General features: G+C 35.9%; 1 protein-coding gene and 1 long non-coding RNA gene across 3 annotated transcripts; one reads left to right on the top strand and one right to left on the bottom strand.

Moving 5' to 3' along the window:
• Positions 1–457: 457 nt before the first annotated feature.
• On the bottom strand, positions 458–19,649 carry LOC128243374 (uncharacterized). 2 transcript variants are annotated; one of them, XM_052961128.1, is made up of 8 exons: positions 19,596–19,649; positions 19,361–19,420; positions 11,827–11,922; positions 9,165–9,242; positions 7,581–8,222; positions 7,023–7,181; positions 6,087–6,714; positions 458–3,442 (listed from the first exon to the last, which is right to left on the bottom strand). In XM_052961128.1, the coding sequence occupies exons 5-8, from the start codon at positions 8,136–8,138 to the stop codon at positions 714–716; spliced, it is 4,074 nt and encodes a 1,357-aa protein (XP_052817088.1). In that variant the 5' UTR covers positions 8,139–8,222; positions 9,165–9,242; positions 11,827–11,922; positions 19,361–19,420; positions 19,596–19,649; the 3' UTR covers positions 458–713. The 2 variants fall into 2 exon arrangements, with proteins under 2 accessions (XP_052817088.1, XP_052817089.1); XM_052961129.1 differs by lacking the exon at positions 19,361–19,420 and having other exon boundaries at positions 19,596–19,636.
• Positions 19,094–20,187, top strand: LOC128243376 (uncharacterized). The gene is made up of 3 exons (XR_008262824.1): positions 19,094–19,341; positions 19,623–19,802; positions 19,914–20,187. It is a non-coding gene; the product is annotated as an uncharacterized LOC128243376 (long non-coding RNA).
• The last annotated feature ends 189 nt before the right edge of the window (positions 20,188–20,376 follow it).

Below are 20,376 nucleotides of genomic sequence, written 5' to 3'. Positions count from 1 at the left end.
TCCACGTTGTTTTCGTATGAATATTAGGGTGCGGTTACGCCCTCGTCAAGCTGTTTGAATCCACGATGTTTTCGCATGAATATTAGTTTTTAGTAATGTTTATCGAAATGTATATAAATAAAAAATGACTTCTCTTAACCTCCCCCTCCCCCCTTCCATAAAAAGAAGTAAATAATGAAAGCCTTTATTTGTAAAAGTAATTAATGAATACGTGGCCATGAATTCCCAGTTACGAAAGCGCCAATTGCTAATATTTTAGCTGTATCTATATCATAAAGGTTTTTTATTGTTTTAATTAATAAAGTCAAATGAGTTAAACGCTATAAGGCATTAAAGTTAAAAATAAATTGCATCAACCTAGATTGTGCGCCTTTAAATTTTGGGAGAAAAAAACTTAAATCGGCCTTTGGTTTTACATTATGTGAAACACAGAAAACTTTGCTTTTCAGGTAATACTTTATGATATTAAACATTTATTTAAACAGCTTCACACAGTATTAAACAAAGCATTCCTTTGATCGTACTTCTGGCTTAGTCCAACGTAAGCGCACACAAAGCTTGTCAATAACGTCATTTCCGGAATGTTTTGAAGTCATCCAGACTTCAGTGCACTTTCGCCATTAAATAACACAGAATTTTAATCATACAGTTAAATGTTTACATTTTCAGTAGTGGAAGCAGCACTCAATGACATAGAACTTTATCTCAAACAATTATCCTCTTTCTTTAGAATTTTCAAAAGGATCATCATCATCATCATCATCATCATCATCATCATCATCATCATCATCATCATCATCACTATCATCATCACTATCATCATCACCATCACCATCATCATCATCATCATCATCATCATCATCATCATCATCATCATCATCATCATCACCATCATGATCTTGATCATGATCAGCAGCAGCAACAACATCATCATCATCAGCTTCATCAACATCATCATCATCATCATCAACAATATCATCATCACCACCACCATAAGCAGCAACAATAAAATCATCAACAGCAGCAACAACATCATCATCATCATCAGCAGCAGCATCAACAAACATAATGTTTTCTCTCGATTGAGTAGACCGATTAATTTCTTCATATTCATTGGTCGGTTCCACATTGCACTTTTTAATACGGCAATTCACAGTGTGAGAGCAGTTCTCTATCCTCTCCACCAGCTCCCTCAAGCACCGCGCAGACATTGTCACCCGGTCAAGGTGAACATTGTTGACAAAGGGTGGGATGAGTAGTGGGTAATCCCCGAGGGTTGTATCAGTGATAGATATTGATTTTAAATGTTTGAGCTGGGGTAGTGTCTTACAAAATAAGCTGATGTTCTTAATACGGTAAAAAATGAAGGTCAGTAATTGCTCACAACTTTGTTCTAATGACTGCAAAATACTACTTTCAACCTTTTCCGAAAGATCACATAACTTCAATTCAACTAAACTATCTGTATTAATAATCATATTGGATGTCGAACGACAGTATATTGCCAAATATTGCAGACGGCAGCAAGCAGAAAGGTCATACTGTCCAGCAATATTAATTAAATCCACATAGATGAGAGTGTCCTTGGAACTGATGAATAACTCCTGAAGCTCCTTCTCGCTGATTGCTTCAGTTTCTCCCATGATATTTATAAGACGTAACTGAGACTTGTTCATCGATATCAAGGTCTTTAAGGTTGACACATCTTTAGTAAAAGGATAAATATGAAGACTCATTAGTTGCAGTTGAATATTATGTACATTGTTGGCTTTAGCCTCTCTATAACCAGAACAAAGTGTCTCTTCTAATTCGGGATTCAAGACGTACAATATACCAGGGTGTTCCCCTACAGCAGTTGACATCATAGCAGACATATCTTGAGCAACTTCACTGTTTAGACCGCACATGAAGATAAAAACCTGCAAGACATCAGGCAATGTCTCATTAAATGTCGTTGCATTGAATGTTGAGAATTCTGAAGCTGAAAACGCCTGAACTGATTCATGGTAATTTGGCTTTATCACTCTTTGAACCTCTTCGGTATGGTGAGCAATGTGAACTGCAGCAAGGAATTCCTGTACAGTTTTGTGGATAAATGAGAAACTCGATGATTTTCTTATCAAAGATTCAGACTTTGTTTCTCGCATGATACCCGATTTCAGAACGAAGAGGAGCTCATCTTGTGTAAAACATTCGACATTTTGAAACACCAGGGATGACTTTCGGTCCCTCGAATACAATTTCTCGTAGGCAAGTTGTGCCAGCTTCAATACGATATTGTAGTAGTTTTCTACATGTTCAGTTTGCTTGAAACATTGCAGCAACGGAGTGCGTTCGGGCGAAACACTAAGCACGGGAAGCGATTTTTTCCCAAACATCATGTCCAACATGTATGCGTATATGTGACACATAGAACATGATTCATGTTCTCCCTCAAACCACAGGCAAACTAGCAACACTGCAATGATAGGCACAGAGAGTAGATGTGCGATATTTTTTCTGGCAACAAATCGGACAAAATCATAATATCTCCTCTCTTCTGCTACTTTTTCATTAAGGCAAACAAGCGTTTTCTGAACCAATAGCGGTGTGCTAGCTACTCCCTTTATTTCAAGGTATTTGCCGATTTTGGTGTCTTTAACGCGGTTTCGGGACATTCGCCAGGGTCTCGATGTAATCAAGACAGTTGCATCTAATGTTTGCGATAAATGCGGGATAACTTTGTCCTCTAACGAACATAAACACTTTCTTTCAGTAGGATGCAACCATTCATCCAGCCCATCAGCTATGATGACGCATTTTCGGTTTGACAACACACTAATCATAGTGGAGTACCCAGTGGCCCTCTCGTCTGGACGGTAAATAATGTCGATCAGCTGATCTCGAATCATGTCTGACAGTTCACAGTTTTCACAGCAGTCTCGCAGTTTAATGTAAAACATAAACTCGATGTCTTTAAGAGTGTCCCTATCTTGAAGAAGATCATACCTGGGCTGTGACAATAATTCAAGACAGTCTTTACCAACTAAATAAATGAAATCATCAAAAGTAAATGAACATACACCTTTTAAATACTCAGTGTATTCCGTAAATTCACCCTTAGGCTTGTCAAATAGCGAACATTTGTCTCCCACCGATACGGAGAACTGTGCAGCCCACTTCAAGGTGCACATAGTGGAGAATAATGATTTTCCCATACCCGCCTCACCTATTACAAAAACGGTATTGGCTAATGTCTTATCTTTACGGAAAATCTGTTTGTAGGTGGTAATAGGGGAACTGTTTTGTTGTTGGTCGACTCCAAGTCTTCTGTGGTCTTTCTTCACGATCTTCGGAGGGACGTAAAACTTGTCCAGTTTCTCGTCCTTGTTGGACTGCAGGGGCGATATCGGCGCGCTGCTAAGCTGCTTCTGGTAGTACTTGACTAACCGTCGACGTAGATCTGTGAATAGTATACATTCTACAAATATTATGCAAGTTCATTCTCGCTATATATTCACGTTGCACTATAAATAAGTGTTGATAATGTTACAAACTACTACAGTTGTATCTATTAACCACCTTTTCTGAAACCAACGGAAATAACCTGGCAACACCAGAGCTATCACTAAACTGATTATGACTCCGAACGCCACCATCATAGGAAATGGCAGTAAAATGACTGATGTGGAGATATTGTTTTCATTTTTGGATTGTCTTTTTTTTAAATAGAAAAAAAGTATGTTTATCTGCTGCAGTGTACAATCTTACATGGAAATCAATATATGTTAAACAATTAAAGAACACTATAAAGGTCCATGATAAAAATAAAAAAAATCTTTGTAAACATCAACTTAGATCTTCCATGAACTTTATTTTAACTGCTATGAATGATAATGAAAAGTAACAAAGGGCAAGAACTCTGTCAAAAACTTAATGAGTGTGAATGTCGTATTACAGCAGTATGCCGTATTGAATAGAAATAAGTTGTACGGTATGTTACAACTAAATTATAATGATTTGAATTTCTTATTTTTTCATACAACATTTGTGTCCTTAAACACCAAGCGTATCTTGAACTGTAACAGAAGAACCAAAATGAAGAGTAATAAAGGGCTATGACTCTGTAGTCAGTCAAGATATAGTTAGAGTTCTTGTACATTGCATATCCGATTATCATGCTTAACCAAAGCATGTTTTATTTAATTCAATCGATGAATTCAGAAGAAATGCTGTGGACAAGAAAAAGATACAAAAAGCAACAACTTTGTAATTAGTGAAGACAGAGTTATGGTTCTCATACACTGCACTTCATTTCATTGTTCTTAACCAATGTATGAAATTTTATAAAATTCCATCCAGAAGTTTAGTTGTGCTCCAGAAAAGTAAAGGTTATAAAGGGCAAAGTTGGTTTAAAGTTTGCTTCTGTTTTTATTTAATCAGTTTACATGTCGTCTGCATTACGTGCTCTTCTTACTGCAGTTTGTCTTATTAAGAGAAAACTACAAAGATTTATGTTACAACTGAAGCAAAATGATAAGAATATCTAATTTTTTCGTACAACATTTGCATTCCTATACATCAGGTGCATCTTGAGCTGTTACCGTTATAACAAAATAACACATACATCGCCACTTTTGTATTAAAAACCATTCACTCACGGTAATGATGCATTGTGGATAATTTCAGCAACATTTGGCAATTATGAGTTATATTCGACAGCGATGTAAAATATATCCTATTCGAAATATTTATATTGAAAAATGGGATGTTTCCCAAAGAATTTGGTCGGACAAACAGCAAATGTTATAATTATGATTGTGTTTTAATCTTAATAATCTAATTATTAACAAGAGTACCACGATTGTCCTTTATTGATCACTTGATTGTACAAAGAGTTTTTAAGTTATTGATCGGACAACATATTGGACGCCATCCTCCCGAACGCCACAGGTTAAAGATATGTTAACCCTAGCTAAAGTTATTAAGTTTTCATAGTTAAGTTTGACGCCGCACGCCCGCCTGAACAACGACGTACTGCATTCTTATACCCAAGTTTCATAAGTCTTCAATTTTGCATTTTCCTTCTATATAATTTATCATATCTATCTATATTAAAGACAAATGCCAACAAAGTTTTTACTCCATATCATTTTCTTTTTCAAACGATAACACTGTTAAGTGATCATGAGCATGCCTCCGGCAATGGGATCGCCAGACAGTTCCACCTGTAGTCATTTAGAACAGCTCTGACAACCCAAACTCCAGTAAGCAGATAACAAAACAGCCAAACTTCCACTTAGAATACAACCTACATGTTAAGCCAATGAAAATGCAGATAGGCAATAATTAAGCATTAGGCCTGATTCAACTTTCGCGGTTATTTTAAGGTCTGCCTACTGAAACTAATCGGATACACACTCCCTGCGTAACCCAATGAGGTTGAACATTCAGTCAGGTACATGACCCGAAGTAATATCTTAATGACCAAAGAAGGCTCGTTTGCTTCACTTACGCCGCCCATTCCTAATCATTCAGATTTTACTTCATTCCATCTAATTTAAACTTATTAACGAAAAAAACGTCAAATTTCCATTTAGTTGATTTTTGATTTTATACAGTGCGTTTTTTCTAAGCTTCCAAATGCACATAGGCACATCATATATATATATTCCGCATCAGTGTCGGATAAAAACCCAATTGCCATATGATGACGGGAAGAATACGCCATGCATCATCACCATACCAGTCAAAACCAGCCTGTAAGCACCAACCACAACATTGTGTTATACTTCTCATGGCATACAGAGAAAACCTCATCTACTATTCTCTATTTTTTGGCTGCTTAGTCTTTATTTTATTCTTTATAAAATTTCATTGATATTCATAAATCAATTTTTTATTCAGTTTAACCGCAAATACCAACATTTCTTCAATTAACCATCTAGAATAACGAAATACTCTATTATAATAATATTTTTTTAAACACTTATCGCGATCTTTAACGTAATATTAACCAATACAATAAGTGTCACACTGTATAACATAATTAGTGTACACATGTTACTTATTATTGTTATTTTGTGCTATTATTACTAGACAATTACCTTCTTCTTGTTCTGCCTCTGACAGGGAAGAAACAGCTTTTATCTTCTGCAAGGCCTGAACATCATCTCTGCTCTTTGTCACTGCGTCTTCAATATCGAGTTTCGCTCTCTTCGTGACCCCAATAGCAGTTGATGCGGCATCCTCTAATTGACGCTTCATTGTTACGAGGACAGTCTGACCCTCCGACACTTTTTCTTCCAGTCGACGAGACCCGGATTCAAGGACAGCTTTTCCATGAGTCACGGCTTCAACTAGTTCACGATTTCCAGCTTCAATGGCAGTTTTACCCTGCGACACAACGCCTTCTATGTCACTCTTTCCTGTTTCCGTTGCTTCTTTTAATTGACGCTTCCCTGTAACAAGGACAGCCTGACCCTCTGTCACTTTTTCTTGCAGTTGACGAGTCCCGGATTCGAGGATCGCTTTTCCCTGAGACACCGCTTTATCCATTTCAATCTTTCCAGCTTCAATGGCAGTATTACCCAGCAACACAACGTCTTCTATCTCTTTCTTCCCTATTTCAACAGTATCCGCTAACTGAAGTTTGCCAGCTACTACCATCGCGCTAACTTCTTCTTGTAGTTCACGTAATTCTTCAATCGTTATTGGAAGGGTGCCCTTTTCAAGCTGTAAACCGTTCAGATTATTTGTCTTTAAACTGTATTTACGTATTTGGAGAATAACATTACAGCTAAACACCTTTATTAAAACTATTCTTTATAAAATGGACAATACGTCAATAAATGCCTCCTTAACAAGTTGTATTATATTACAAGTATGTTAAAAAATGACAAAAAAATACAGAATAATTCATTAATATATTATATATAAACTTTTCTAACAGAAAGAAAAACATCAATTAAGAATAAAACCATTTTTGAACAATTTTAAAGACCATTTTAAGCTCTGTGTGTCAAATGAACACAAACATTAACCTGTTTCAGTTTAAGGACAGCTTGCTGGGCATCCTTGTCACTAGCCAGAAATGTAGAGTCTGTCAGAAGCGCGTTCAGAGTGGCGAAGTAGTCAGCTAGGTCTGTGTCTGTCACCTTGAGATCCGGGGAATGGCGAATATTGCGGCCTATCACACGAGCCTAATATTCAAATATATGTAACTTATAGTAATTATAATAGGTACTAAATATAAAATGTACAAGATTATTGTGTCAAACCAATATCTGTTGACATTGACTAAAAGGGTCACAGCCCACCTGCATATATATGTAGTTTGTGTTTGATAAAGCCCTTTGTTCATGTATATAAAGGTTCCAAAATAACCACAGAGATAAGTTTTCTATTATTCTAATTATTTTGCTTCTTTAAACGTAAACACACAAACAATATCTTTATCAAACAAAAACATCGTAAATTGTACTTGTATTTGTGCATCTTATATAATGCAAATTGCAGCCAAATTCCAGATTTCCTTACGCCAAAAGTTCTATGTTATGCTTATTTTAATTCACTGGCAGAACATCGCGCGTATATATTACCTCAGTTAAGGCGTTGGGTGTGATGCCAATAGGGAACGACATACGCCGTTCGAACTCTGTACAGTTGATCATAACGCTAATGATACCATTGAAGTCTGTCTTGTCGTACGACGTCACGTCATGATAGCCGTCAGGTGGCATAAAGCATTTGGCTACTTCCCAATGGTTCGTACACCATTGGTCGGCTGTGGTATTCTTCCAGGACGGTCCACCATATCTGTGGACAGCGCGTATTTTATCCCGAAAGACATCGCATATGTGTGTGGGGCAAGGTCGGTTTTTCTTCAATGTAGAGTTGTGGTACTTGCAGTGTCGCGGAACTGAGCACAATCCTTTTGTTGGACACTGCAAGACATTTTCTGTTAGACAAAGGCTGCATGTTGTTCCAGCAGCTAGGTGATTGGCATAGAGGACTGAAGAGTGGATCTTTTGCTGAACGCAACTGGAGTCCCCTTCGACAAGGCCTCGTAGGCCGGCCTTGGTGATCCTAAGGGCGAGGTATCCTTTGTGCCAGTTTTGGTTATCCTTTTCCTTAAGGATGTCTTTGTACGAAGCCATTTGTGTTCTGAGCCTCCCGCGGACACGCTTGTGAAGTCAATCTGACTCCACGTTGTCTGACGTTACAGGAATCTCGGGAATTACCTGAAGGTTACAAGAAACAGTACTAAATAGTGTGTGTTTTGTTGAAGCAATATAATTGAAATATGTTCATGAAGTTATTCTACATGACAACTATTGATAAAATATCTTTTTCCTTCATTGCAATCAGAATGATTATTTAATCACATGATCTTATACGAAACGAATGACCCAAACAAACTTTCCCAAATAGAATAATTATCTGTAAATGAGTTATGTAAAATCAAACACATGCCCAAAGCATCAAGGATAAGCGGTATTCTAAAGGGAGTCTTCAGGTTGAAAGGGCTGTGAACAAACTGGATTTTTTTTCAAATACTACACCTATATCGTTTAAGGCGTTTCAAAGCGGTAACTTCAACATTGATAAAGGTATTTTAATTAGGGATGTTCAATATTATTGGATAAGCTGATATATTGCTAATAAAAGATGGAGGGATACTTATCATTACGCATCGGAGGGATATTTCTAGTATCTTTTTTATTTATAGAATATTCTGTTAATGCATTTTAATAAGTCCTGCCTACCAGATTCACTGATGAGTTTTGAAATGTGGAAAAAATCATTTTCAACCAGACATAATAAAGATATAGTTACTTGATTGAAAATCCTTGAACTTAGTATCAATCATGAATGTAATACATCAAGTATGCCGAGATATTGACGTGTGTGTTTACATGATTTACTTAAACAGAACTTTTATGTCGTATAATTAAGGGCAAAGATTTGCATTATAATTTATATTATACGTAAAAAGCAGTTATTCATCTTGATAAATTATTTAGGTTGCATGATTGGGAACTCTAACGTGTCATTGTATTAAATACATGAATTATTTGCTGAGATAATGACTGATAGTGTGCTAACATAAATAACCATTTATAATCTTAAAGCTGTATTATAAGTTTCATTGCAATATGAGATAGTGACTTAAATGTGCTTACATGCGAACCCTTAACCAAGGTTTGACACCAACGCCAATAGTGTGTAGTATCGTTTTCATTTTCTTTGAGCCAGTTGAGCTAAAAAAGAAACTTAAAGTTAGTCAAACACAGAAAATATATTACACAATCTTTATTATCCATTTGTCTATTAAAAATGAAATAATGATGAAAATAGCATACATTTTATAAAATTATTCACAAGTTCATATTTTCAATTATAAATTCAAATCGCGATACACGATGGAAATCATTCAGTGTTTGTTAGGCCTGAGCAATGTTCCCCTAGACAGGGCCTTTGCTTACATTATTGACCATTGGGCCTGTCCCTGTAGTTTTCATTGCATTACTTACAAATGTATATCAGAAAAGCTTACGAAGTTTGTTCAATTCCTCATAGTATTAACATCAATAAATTCATGTCAATCAGAATATGAATATTTTCTTTAAGTTTTGAAACATTAACAACAAAAGTATTTTAAATTGTAATTGAAACAAGATGAACAGAAGTGTCACATGAATGTGAAATATTCCCTCAAAATGCCCTGTTGAGCAGATAGCCTTTAGTATGTAACAAATTTTCAAAGCGATCAAGACAAACACAAACACGAACATGACAAGTCACTGCAAGGTGGAGTGGATGTCAACTCCTGTCTCTTATTCTTTTAAAGGTACTTCATGTTTTTGGACCAGTTATTAAACACTATTATTTAATCATTATTTAACTCCATGATATCGAAATTACAGAAGAAAATAGCAAAAACAAGACCTGTCACAATATGTGATGAATGCCCCCGAATGTGAAATTGACCTATGAACAAGGCCAGAAAATTGAAAAAGTTAAAGCTCAGACCACCGATTCTCTATGTCCTTATATGCAGTATTGCATTGTGACTAAACACTAAGACTGTGACCTTGACCTTCGAGGTAAAGACATTGGTCTTGCATGTGACAAGTCTTTTTTGTATGTCGAAAATATATGGCAAGTAATTTTAAAATCTGTCCACACAAGAGAAAGCCACAACATAGACACTACCACCTACATGTGTATGCGCTATGCTTTTTACGCAACTTTCAAAGGAAAACAGTGACCTTGACCTTAAAGTTAGGGACACAGGGCTTCCCAAGACACGTCATCTTGGTACGTCAAATACATATAGCAAGTTATATTTAAATCTTTCCATACAAGTAAAGGAAATTGAGCAGGACACACAGACAGACGGATGGACGGATAGAGGGTGCGATTCGAATATGCTGACCTTCGCCAGCATAAAAAAGTATTTTGGTTTTAGTGAGGTGCGAACCCATGCTGGTAAAGTAAAGAACAAATGAGATAACCAACATCTTCCTCACTAAGCCACCAGGACATATACTAATGGATTGTTTTTTATCTTTTAACAATACATTGATAACATCACATGATTATGTCAATCAAAGTATCACACAACAACAAGGTCGTACGTGTTTTATTCACACTACTGAAAGTTGTGGTCTTACAAAACGATATTTGAACAAATATCAACATTTGCTGAAGGGTCCTAGCTTTAGGTATTTTAGTTTTAACACTGCTAATTATTTGCCACACTTTATTTTGTCATACAAAAACATTTAACAAAAACATGAGCAAGTCCCTTTAATCAGAATTGAACGAAATCGACTTGTACTTAGTGTGTACAATACACTGATGCTGCAATGTATTTTGAAGGGAAGAAAAGTACTATCATTTAAAGCAAGAGTGCCAAATGTGACAAAATACGCCTGTCCTAATTTAAGGACACCAAGTTTGGTGATAGGTGGTTCAGCCAAATTTATAAAGTGGTTGAGTGCTGTAAATACAGTTTTTGCCAAGTCAAGGACATAACTCTTGAGTTACATGGCTTTTGATTAAACCTGAACAAGACATTTGTTCCATAAACAATCTGACTAAATTTGTGATGATTGGACAAAGGTATCTAAAATAATGCCTAATTTGGAAAATTTACAGTAAAAAGAACAAGCTTTTTTGCGAATAAGAAAATTATTAAATACTAGTTTCTTTGCCCCTTCAAAAAACCTAAATAGCGGAAATATCAATCCTTGGGTAGTAAAATAGTGAATTACATTTAAATAGAGCATCGGGTAATAATTCATACTGCTCAGAATGTGATGAAAATCATCTTTTATGAATTCAATTATCCCCCAACTTAACATCACATAATTTACTAGAATATTGAATGACCCTATCCTAAATTTGGCACAAATTGGGCGTGGAAAATGGGTGGCAGTTGGTGGAGTATTGGAACAGGTGGCACTTGGTGTAAAACAATTTCCACCAAATGCCACGTGGCAAATTTTTTCACCAAATGCCACCCCAACATGACAGTTGGTGGAGTATTGGACGTTTTCCACCAAATGCCAAGTGGCAGTTGGTGGCAAATTTTTCACCATATGCCACCCCAACGTGGCAGTTGGTGGAGTATTGGAACTTTTTCCACCAATTTTCCATCAGTTGCCACGTTCAGTTTCTTTGTTGTGTAACAAAATATTAGAATCTTAGCCTCTTCCATTGAATCATTGCAAATGGGTTTTACAAGAGCACTCTTCTGTCGTATTAGCAATGACAATACAGGTAAAAAGTTTATTTAACTACCGGTTTTGGTATTTTGAATATTGAAATGTCAATAACCTGTTTCTTTTCTTTAGTGATGCACATCCGGTTGTTGTTTTCTGCAAGTTTGGCTATACTTCTTCTGCTATAGAAGTCCTCTATTCATATTTCTTTCTGAAAAAGGGAACATTTTATTAAATCTGTTCAATATAACAGTGTTTGCCACACAGATTAATGTTATTTAGCAGATTTTGATAGGAACAATAATGGTTGTTCACCTACGTTTGATTGTCTTGATAGATTAATCAGTGAAGAAGAAATTTTAAAGGCGATTAGAAGACTTGGTAATAATAAGGCATGTTCCATAGATAATGTTTTATACGAATATTTCAAAACCAGTTTTCCGGTGATCAAGCCATTGCATTTGTTTTTCAACACTATCCTTAAACAAGGGGACGTTTCCAAAGTCATGGGCTAACGGGGCTATTATTCCCATATATATATATAAGAAAGGAGATCTTTCGGACCCTAACAATTACAGGGGGATTACACTGATCAGTTGCTTTGCAAAGTTGTTCACCGGTATATTTCATGAGAGGATTAAGAAATGGGCGATGGAGTACGATGTTCTCACGGATGCACAATTTGGTTTTAAGAATAATTGTAGTACAGTAGATCCCATATTTATATTACAATCATTGATCCAAAGACAGTTAAACTTTAAGAAGAAGTTGTATTGTTGTTTTGTGGACTTTTAAAAGGCGCATGACAGTATAAGTAGGAGCAGGCTATGGTATAAACTAATTAAATCCGGCGTCGATGGTAAATTACTGGCCCTCTTACGCTCAATGTACGAGGAAGTGAAGCTTTGTGTTAAACATGTTGGGACATTGTCTGATTTCTTTGATAGTAATGTCGGATTATTTCAAGGGGAAATAACTTCCCCGATTTGTTTCTCTCTGTTTTTAAATGATATAGAGTTACATATGCAACAAGGAACTTATGCCAGGATCTCTCTGGATGAAATAAATATCTTTCTGTTGTTGTTTGCAGATGATGCTGTGTTAATCTCAGAGTCGAAAGAAGTCCTTCAGACGTCATTAGATAACTTACAAACATACTGTGATCGCTGGAATCTCACTGTAAATGTTGAAAAAACATAAATTGTTGTATTTAGAAAAGGCGGTAGATTGTCACAAAATGTTGAATGGAAATATAAAGGTGTTGTTGTAGAAATCGTTAATTCCTTCAATTATTTTGGTGTTGTAATCTCATCTGGTGGCTCATTTGCTCAAGCAGCTAAAACTTTAGCTGGCAAAGCTATAAGGTCTATGAATAGTTTATTTGCGGTTATAAAAGATACACTCGCCCCTGTCCATATTCTTTTTAATCTGTTTGATGCATATGTTATGTCTATACTTAATTATAGATTTGATGTATGGGGATTTGGTAAGTTTGAATGTTTGGAAAGAGTGCAAAAAAGGTTTTGTAAATGGATCCTCAAAGTGAAAAGGTCGACAAATACTCTTTTGCTATATAGCGAGCTGGGCCTGTTCCCATTGTATATTGAAAGATACATGCGATGCATTAAATACTTTGTTAAATTGTTTACATGCAAATCTAAGAATTGTATTTTAAGAACTATCATTTTAAAGGAAGTTAGTGAAGTAGAACTAAATCGTGGTGTCATAAATTGGGCCTCGAATGTTCGAGATGTATTACAACGCTCAGGTTTTAATGATGTTTGGTTATTCCCCGAATCAGTGAATATGTCTGCATTTGTACCTCTGCTTAGAAATAGATTATGAGATATCTATATTTCAGAATGGAGAGTGGGTATGGATAGCTCTAGTTCTTTTAATATATATAAAGAATTTAAATGTAATTACCAAGTTTCTAATTATATTTCTTTATTAGACAATATCAAATACAGACAAGTGCTTGCACAATTACGGCTATCTTCCCATAGATTAAATATTGAAGTTGGCCGATATAATGGTATTGCAAGACATGATAGAAAATGTACCTATTGCAACCTTAACGATATAGAAGACGAGTACCATTTCGTTTTAAGATTGCCACTATATGCTGATATTCGTAGAAGGTATTTGCCAAATTACTATTCAAGACATCCTAGTATGGAAAAAATTATTACTCTACTGCAAACAGATGATAAATCTCTTCTGGTTAAACTAGCTATTTATTGTTTAAAAGCTTTCAAAGAAAGAAATGATTAAGTTTGAATATATATATGCTTTTTATAGAAATATTTATATCCTTGTACTGGATGTTATTCCATGTGTTTTGTATATGTCTTAAGATTTAAGTTGTATTTGTACTGTTATCTTTGCACTTATCTTATAACTATTTAGCACAGTGATCAAACCACTGTATTCTTTTAAAGTACCCTTGCCTAACATTTGCCTAAACGTTCCTCTATGGAGAGTAGGGAGTGAACACTCACGGGTATCTATAGGCGCGATGAAAGCTGTTGTTGTTGTGTTTTTTTTGTTTTTTTTTCTCTATCACTATATATACTTAGTAGTCAAAATAAATTTTCTGTTCTGTTCTGTTATTTGCTCTACAATTAGTTCTACAAATGTCTATGGAAACATGTGAACACCAAGATTCACTTGAATATCTCTATTTTTTTCAAAATCATGCTACCAACATCAAAAACACTAAGGCTTTGTCAATACCTCAACTGTTTTTCTTAAAAACACACGCACCCTTTAGATCATATACATCTTCTACATCTTTTCTTGACTGGCATTTTATATCGTTTATCTCACTTTTTTTTTTTAGCTCTTAGCACTTTTAAATAAAGTATAAGCTAATACAATATGATAACACTATGAGGTCAGTCTTCATTTAAAGTTATTGCAATATTCAAATATTTACCAAAAAGGTCTTAGAATCTTGGCCAAGTACATTGCCATCTTAATGAGGGGTTTTGTCTAAAAAAAGTCATGATCTTTTTTGGTTGTTAATATGATAAACAAGAGCTGTCACAGTATGTGACGAATGCCCCCGAATGTGACATTGACCTATGAACAAGGTCAGTACATGAAAAGTTGATCTTGTGGTTTACCTACACTCTTATGACCTTATATTCAGCATTCCATTGTGAATAAACACTAAGTGTGACCTTGACCTTAGAGATAGGGAAACGGGTCTTGGACGCGACACATCGTCTTGGTATGTCGAACACATGAGGCAAGTTATTTTAAAATCTGTCCATACAAGAGAAAATAACAGCCCGGACACGACAACCTATACTCTATGTCCTTATATATGCAGCACATCATTGTGAATTAACACTAAGTGTGACCTTGACCTAAGAGGTTGGGACACGGGTCTTGTACGCGACACGTCGTCTTGGTATGTGGAACACATGTGGCAAGTTATTTTAGAATCTGTCAATACAAGGGAAAGTAACAGCCTGGATACTACAACCTATGCTCTATGTCATTATATGCAGCACTTCATTGTGAATAAACACTAAGTGTGACCTTGACCTTAGAGGTAGGGACACGGGTCTTGCACGTGACACGTTGTCTTGGTATGTGGAACACATGTGGCAAGTTATTTTAAAATCTGTCCATACAAGGGAAAGATACAGCCAGGACACAAGTTATTGAGCCGGACACACGGACGGACGGACGGATGGTGCGATTTTAATATGCCCACCTTCGGGGGCATAAAAACAGTTACCTTTTATCAATCCATTTCATTAAACAAAACTGCACCATTTTTTTCTCACAATTCAAAGTTCCACAAATGCTAGTAACAGTCAAAAGATTCAAATATGTTGAGAAGATTTTCCAGCAGAGTGGTCATTCTGAGTTTAAATCAAACATTAATGGGATCCCTGTACCTTTGGGGAAATAGCAACAGAGCACATGTACACAGAAAACTTAGTTTCACTCATCATTATCATGATCATGATAATCATGATCACATTGTTGTTGTTGTCATCATCATCATCTTCATCATCATCATCATCATCATCATCATCATCATCATCATCATCATCATCATCATCATCATCATCATCATCATCATCGTCATCATCATCATCATCATCATCATCATGTTGTTGTTGTTGTTGTTGTCATCACCACCACAATCATCATGATCACTATCACCACCACCACAATCATCATAGTCACTAATACCACCACAATCATAATATTCACCAACACCACTATGAACCACCAACAACACCAGACTTGTAAAAATCAACCACCATCACCATCACCACCACAATCATCATTAACACCACCATCACAATCATCATTATCACCACCACCACCACCACCATCATCATAATCATCATGAATAGAACCACCAACATTATTAGCATCATCAATAGAACCACCAACATCATAATCATCATCAATAGAACCACCAACATGATGAAGAGTAGTAGGACATGAAGTTATAGTAGTTAATGGGAGAAATCCCCAAAAGTAGTAATACCAGTTAGTTTTAAATAGTAGCATACGAAATGATGCTAAAACAGTAGCATGAACAGCAACTTAATGCTATTCTTATTCCATGATGATAAGTAATGGTGAATTCTGCTGAGTTCCATCTTACAGAACTCTTGAGATTTTCTAAGTCTTTTTTCAGCAAATGCCATCCAAAAAATTAAGTAAGTTCAGTTTTTCACCAACTGCCATTTTTGTTACCTCATTGTGTGTTAGTGCCAAACAACTGTATGAAGAATTAAGTGATTTGAATAAAGGGTATTGAAGTTATAAGTGAAAATGTCAACTTGCCCTAAACTCCAACTGGACTCCGACACCTATGCCAATGATGGGTGATGAGTAATCGAGCCTCCTTATTCTTCGAATAGTCAAGCTTAAAATTACTAGTGCGTCCAGTAGTTTAGCCAACTAGCAGCTTCAGAGGGGGCGCACCTGGCACGCTCCCCCTCTAAAATTGTCCCAAGTTAACCATTTATTTCAATATGGGAGACAAGGGTAATGAAATACAATAAAAATGCATCATTTCCGATAACAAATTGTTCAAATTTCTTGCGGGACTAACCTCAAACCCCCATGCAAATAGTTTGCGCCGTATACTTTCGGTTCTCAGGTAGGGGCGTATGTTGCGCCCGTAAGTTATGCACCCTCTTATGTCAATTGCTGGAGCCGCCCCTGTAAACGGGCCGAAAAGTCTCATGTTTCAACTTTGGGCTGAATTGGTAATGGGATTATATGTCTGGGATCCATAAAATCCTCTTAGCATTTAAATTCTAACTCCAGTATAATGATAATTTAGTCACACAATGATGAACATGTAGACTTCCTTACTCAGACACGGTTTCAGCCCTGGGCTTTCGGGCTGAAGCCCCCCAAGCTGGGCTCAAAGATACCCATAGGGGCGGGCTGGTCTTTTTTTCTTTAATCGTTAAGAAATGCAGGGCTGATTTTTCAATTATCTTGTGGAGTATTTCCTAATAAACCATGTATACATCATGGTTTATTACAGTCGTCAGTAGGCCGCTTATCCCTTGCTGGGAGCAATTAACTAAGTGTACAGCTGACAAACAAGCAAGCAGTCTAGAATACCGTGACGTTGTGAAAATTGAAACGGCGAATTTGATTGGATGTACATGTATGCTGCTCGAATTACCAATGAAAACGAAAAACACTGAGAGCGTTCAATATTACGATGACACTCATCTGAATCAGAAATGTGATATTTTAGTGATTTTTTCCTGATATTTAAGAAAATATTTACCTAAGATATTCACTAGTTTAGTGTCTTTCATTTTTCATTTGAGAAACTGGAGTGAAGCTTACCATTTGTATATATGTTGCAAATTTTATTTTAGTATTTTACAAACATTTAAAATTGTTTTTCCCAGCTCTCTGAAAGGGGTTGTTGTCGAAGATATCAGCTCGTAAATTAAGCGACAGAGCTCCTTGACAGACAGTGAAAGGCATCATGTCCTAAAGAAAGACTGGGTTCCTCCACCACAGTTTGAGTTCTCAAAGACACAATGTGGCCACAAAGATGTTAAGATAGACAATGCCAAGGTCGTGGCACTGTCTGCAAAGAAGAACCCTAGGATATGGCTCTACTAAGTTTTGAAAAACTTCTATTGGACAGTGTTTAAAGGCCGGGGTAATAGTATAAAAGGCAGACAGTCAAAAATGGCCACTTCAATTGACCTCACCGAGCTGTCTGCTAGTACAGACTGCAAGTACATTTTTTCAAATATACAAATAACTAACGAACAAAAAATTCTAAAATTTGCAAGATGGTTTATTAAATGTATCATAAACATATTTTGTGAATTTTAAGTCTCTCAAACAGTTATAAATACTACTTTCAAAAAATATTTTTTATAACTGTCAAACAAATTCAAATTTCCAAGCAATGTTGATTAGCAGATCTTGAAAGTTCATGACCCTCTAACAGCCAACTGAATTTCACTACCAATTACTGTTTACTACAGGTTCACTATCATAGTATGAGGTTGTAACTGCCATATGCTGGGAAACATTCATTAATTGTGGTGATATATACTATCAAATGGTTTATTATAACACAATTCGTAGAAGAATTGGTCATGTTATATGAAACTACATTTATCTAATCGCAAATGAGAAACCAATAGACATTTTTTTCTGTACCACTTTATCAGAATCATATAAACACCACAAGCCATGTGGATGTTTACAATCAAAACTGCTGACCAGAGCAGACCTCATAAACCCGATTAACCACGCCTCCTCTGCAAAATAAGCTTAATTGCTGTCCTGTAGGACATTTGGGGTCATGCACCCCGGCCTTTAAGCCAAAAAGTGCAGGGCCATCATCCCATTTAATCAGTCTGTGCAAAGTTTTATTAGCTGCCAGTGTTGCGGAGTGTAGTGGCATGACAATGTCATATTGTTTGTCTAAATTATAAAGTTGCAGCTAGTTTTCATATGATCTGTCTGGATCCGGCCCTGTAACTGTACATAGTTGATGCTCACAGTCCTAATAAAACAGCTTTAACAGATTGTGAACAATTTCCAAAAAGAAGTCAAACTACATTTACTTTATTGCTTACAAAAAAATATTTAATGATTTTTGTTATTCTAGTTTACTTTGATTTCCCTATTTATCATATAGTATCACTACGACAGGCGTCTGTCGCTTTGTCCTTAAAATGTGGATTGATATCATTTTGAGCACATATTATTAGGTAAACAATAAATCTGAAGATATTTTATGCCTTTGAATGGCTTTTATATACAAGAAAGAAACAAAGGTATTTATAAATTTAAAAAAAAAATGGACTCAACCGTAAAATCCGGCAAGTTGTCTTAAAGTTGGGGTTAAATACATTTTTTCTTTCATGTACTATATATCAAAGGCATTAAATATCTACGGCTGTGTTGTTTATCTCATTATATAATTATATACTCAAAATGATATTATAATTAATCCACATTTTAGATACAAACAATGAGTCAGACGCCTGTGATCACCACCAGTTGTACGTGTATGGAAATCGAAAGTTGAAAAACTTTTGAGTTATCATTGACATTCATATTTAACAAAACACTGCACGATGCTTTTAATAATAAGGTAACACAATTATGCTTACTCAGGTACAAAAGTTAAGAGTGTAGATTCCAAGTGGTGTTCACCAATTTATTTACTGTCACTGAAAATATCAATGAAAACGAAAGTGGCATTTAGTTTTCATTTAATATCAGTATCACCTATCGCATTTGAACGCTCATCTATAGAAATAATAATGTTATTAATTCCAACGATTTATATCATTACTTTGCTTTAGGTAAAAGTAAACTGTAACTGAAAAGAGAACGATTAATTACCTTAAGCTTAATTTTTGTCCGCCATAGCTTGCAGGGAGTCGGGACAAAAAGGCCCAGTACCAGAAAGGCCCGGTCCAGAAAGGCCTACTTTTAAATCAAAGGAAACACCTGTATTTTGTTTGAGGGTGTTGTTCTTTGATAGGATCTTTGCGGTGGAGGATTGGTCCGTATTCAGACAGACCATTCGCACCAACAACGATGTCGAAGGTTTGTAATACAAAAACAAAATAAAATATTTAAATAATACATTGTATTAAATCAAAAGCAACATTTGAGTTAATATTGATTTTAATCAAAGTATATTTTCTTTATTTCCAGGGTGGCACAACCGTCTCAACCAAAAGGCCGGAGGGAGTGGACTGGGGTTTTACAGGCTCGTGCCAGTACTTCGACGGGAGGCCGAGCTTGTGCAGATGGCTGTAGAGTCTGAGGACTTGGAGAGAGGAGGCAACGTCCGTTGTCTGCGTCAAGACAACGCCATAAGGACGCTTGCAGACGAGTACTTGAATGGAGACATTAGGACTTCTAAGTACCTAGGAAGGATTGGAGACGTGTATCGTATACAGAAGTAATTTGCTGCCACATCTACATCACTATTAGTATTCTATCTCTCCGTCAGCAATCTTGTTACATCGTTACATTGTTAAATACATTGACCTTATGAAAAATGTATAATTATGTCTGTCAATAAAAAATCTTAATGTAACGCCTTTTGATTTTTTCTGTACCCACTGAAAATGGTGCAATTCCGAATTCCTGAAATGATTTAAACGATTATTTA

The sequence above is a fragment of the Mya arenaria genome, chromosome 8, assembly GCF_026914265.1.
Source record: "Mya arenaria isolate MELC-2E11 chromosome 8, ASM2691426v1".
Classification (NCBI taxonomy): domain Eukaryota; kingdom Metazoa; phylum Mollusca; class Bivalvia; order Myida; family Myidae; genus Mya; species Mya arenaria.
The sequence above is the reverse complement of the archived record's forward strand: the minus strand, read 5'-3'. Positions and strand labels throughout refer to the sequence as shown.

What these genes read in the sequence shown, in the direction of transcription:
- LOC128243374 (XM_052961128.1), bottom strand. Translation starts at nt 8,138, where the DNA reads ATGGCTTCGTACAAAGACATCCTTAAGGAAAAGGATAACCAAAACTGG. An exon ending in CACCCAACGCCTTAACTGAG is followed by an intron (nt 7,182 to 7,580) that starts GTAATATATACG and finishes TTTGAATATTAG; the next exon opens with GCTCGTGTGATAGGCCGCAA. An exon ending in AGAGGCAGAACAAGAAGAAG is followed by an intron (nt 3,443 to 6,086) that starts GTAATTGTCTAG and finishes TACTATTCACAG; the next exon opens with ATCTACGTCGACGGTTAGTC.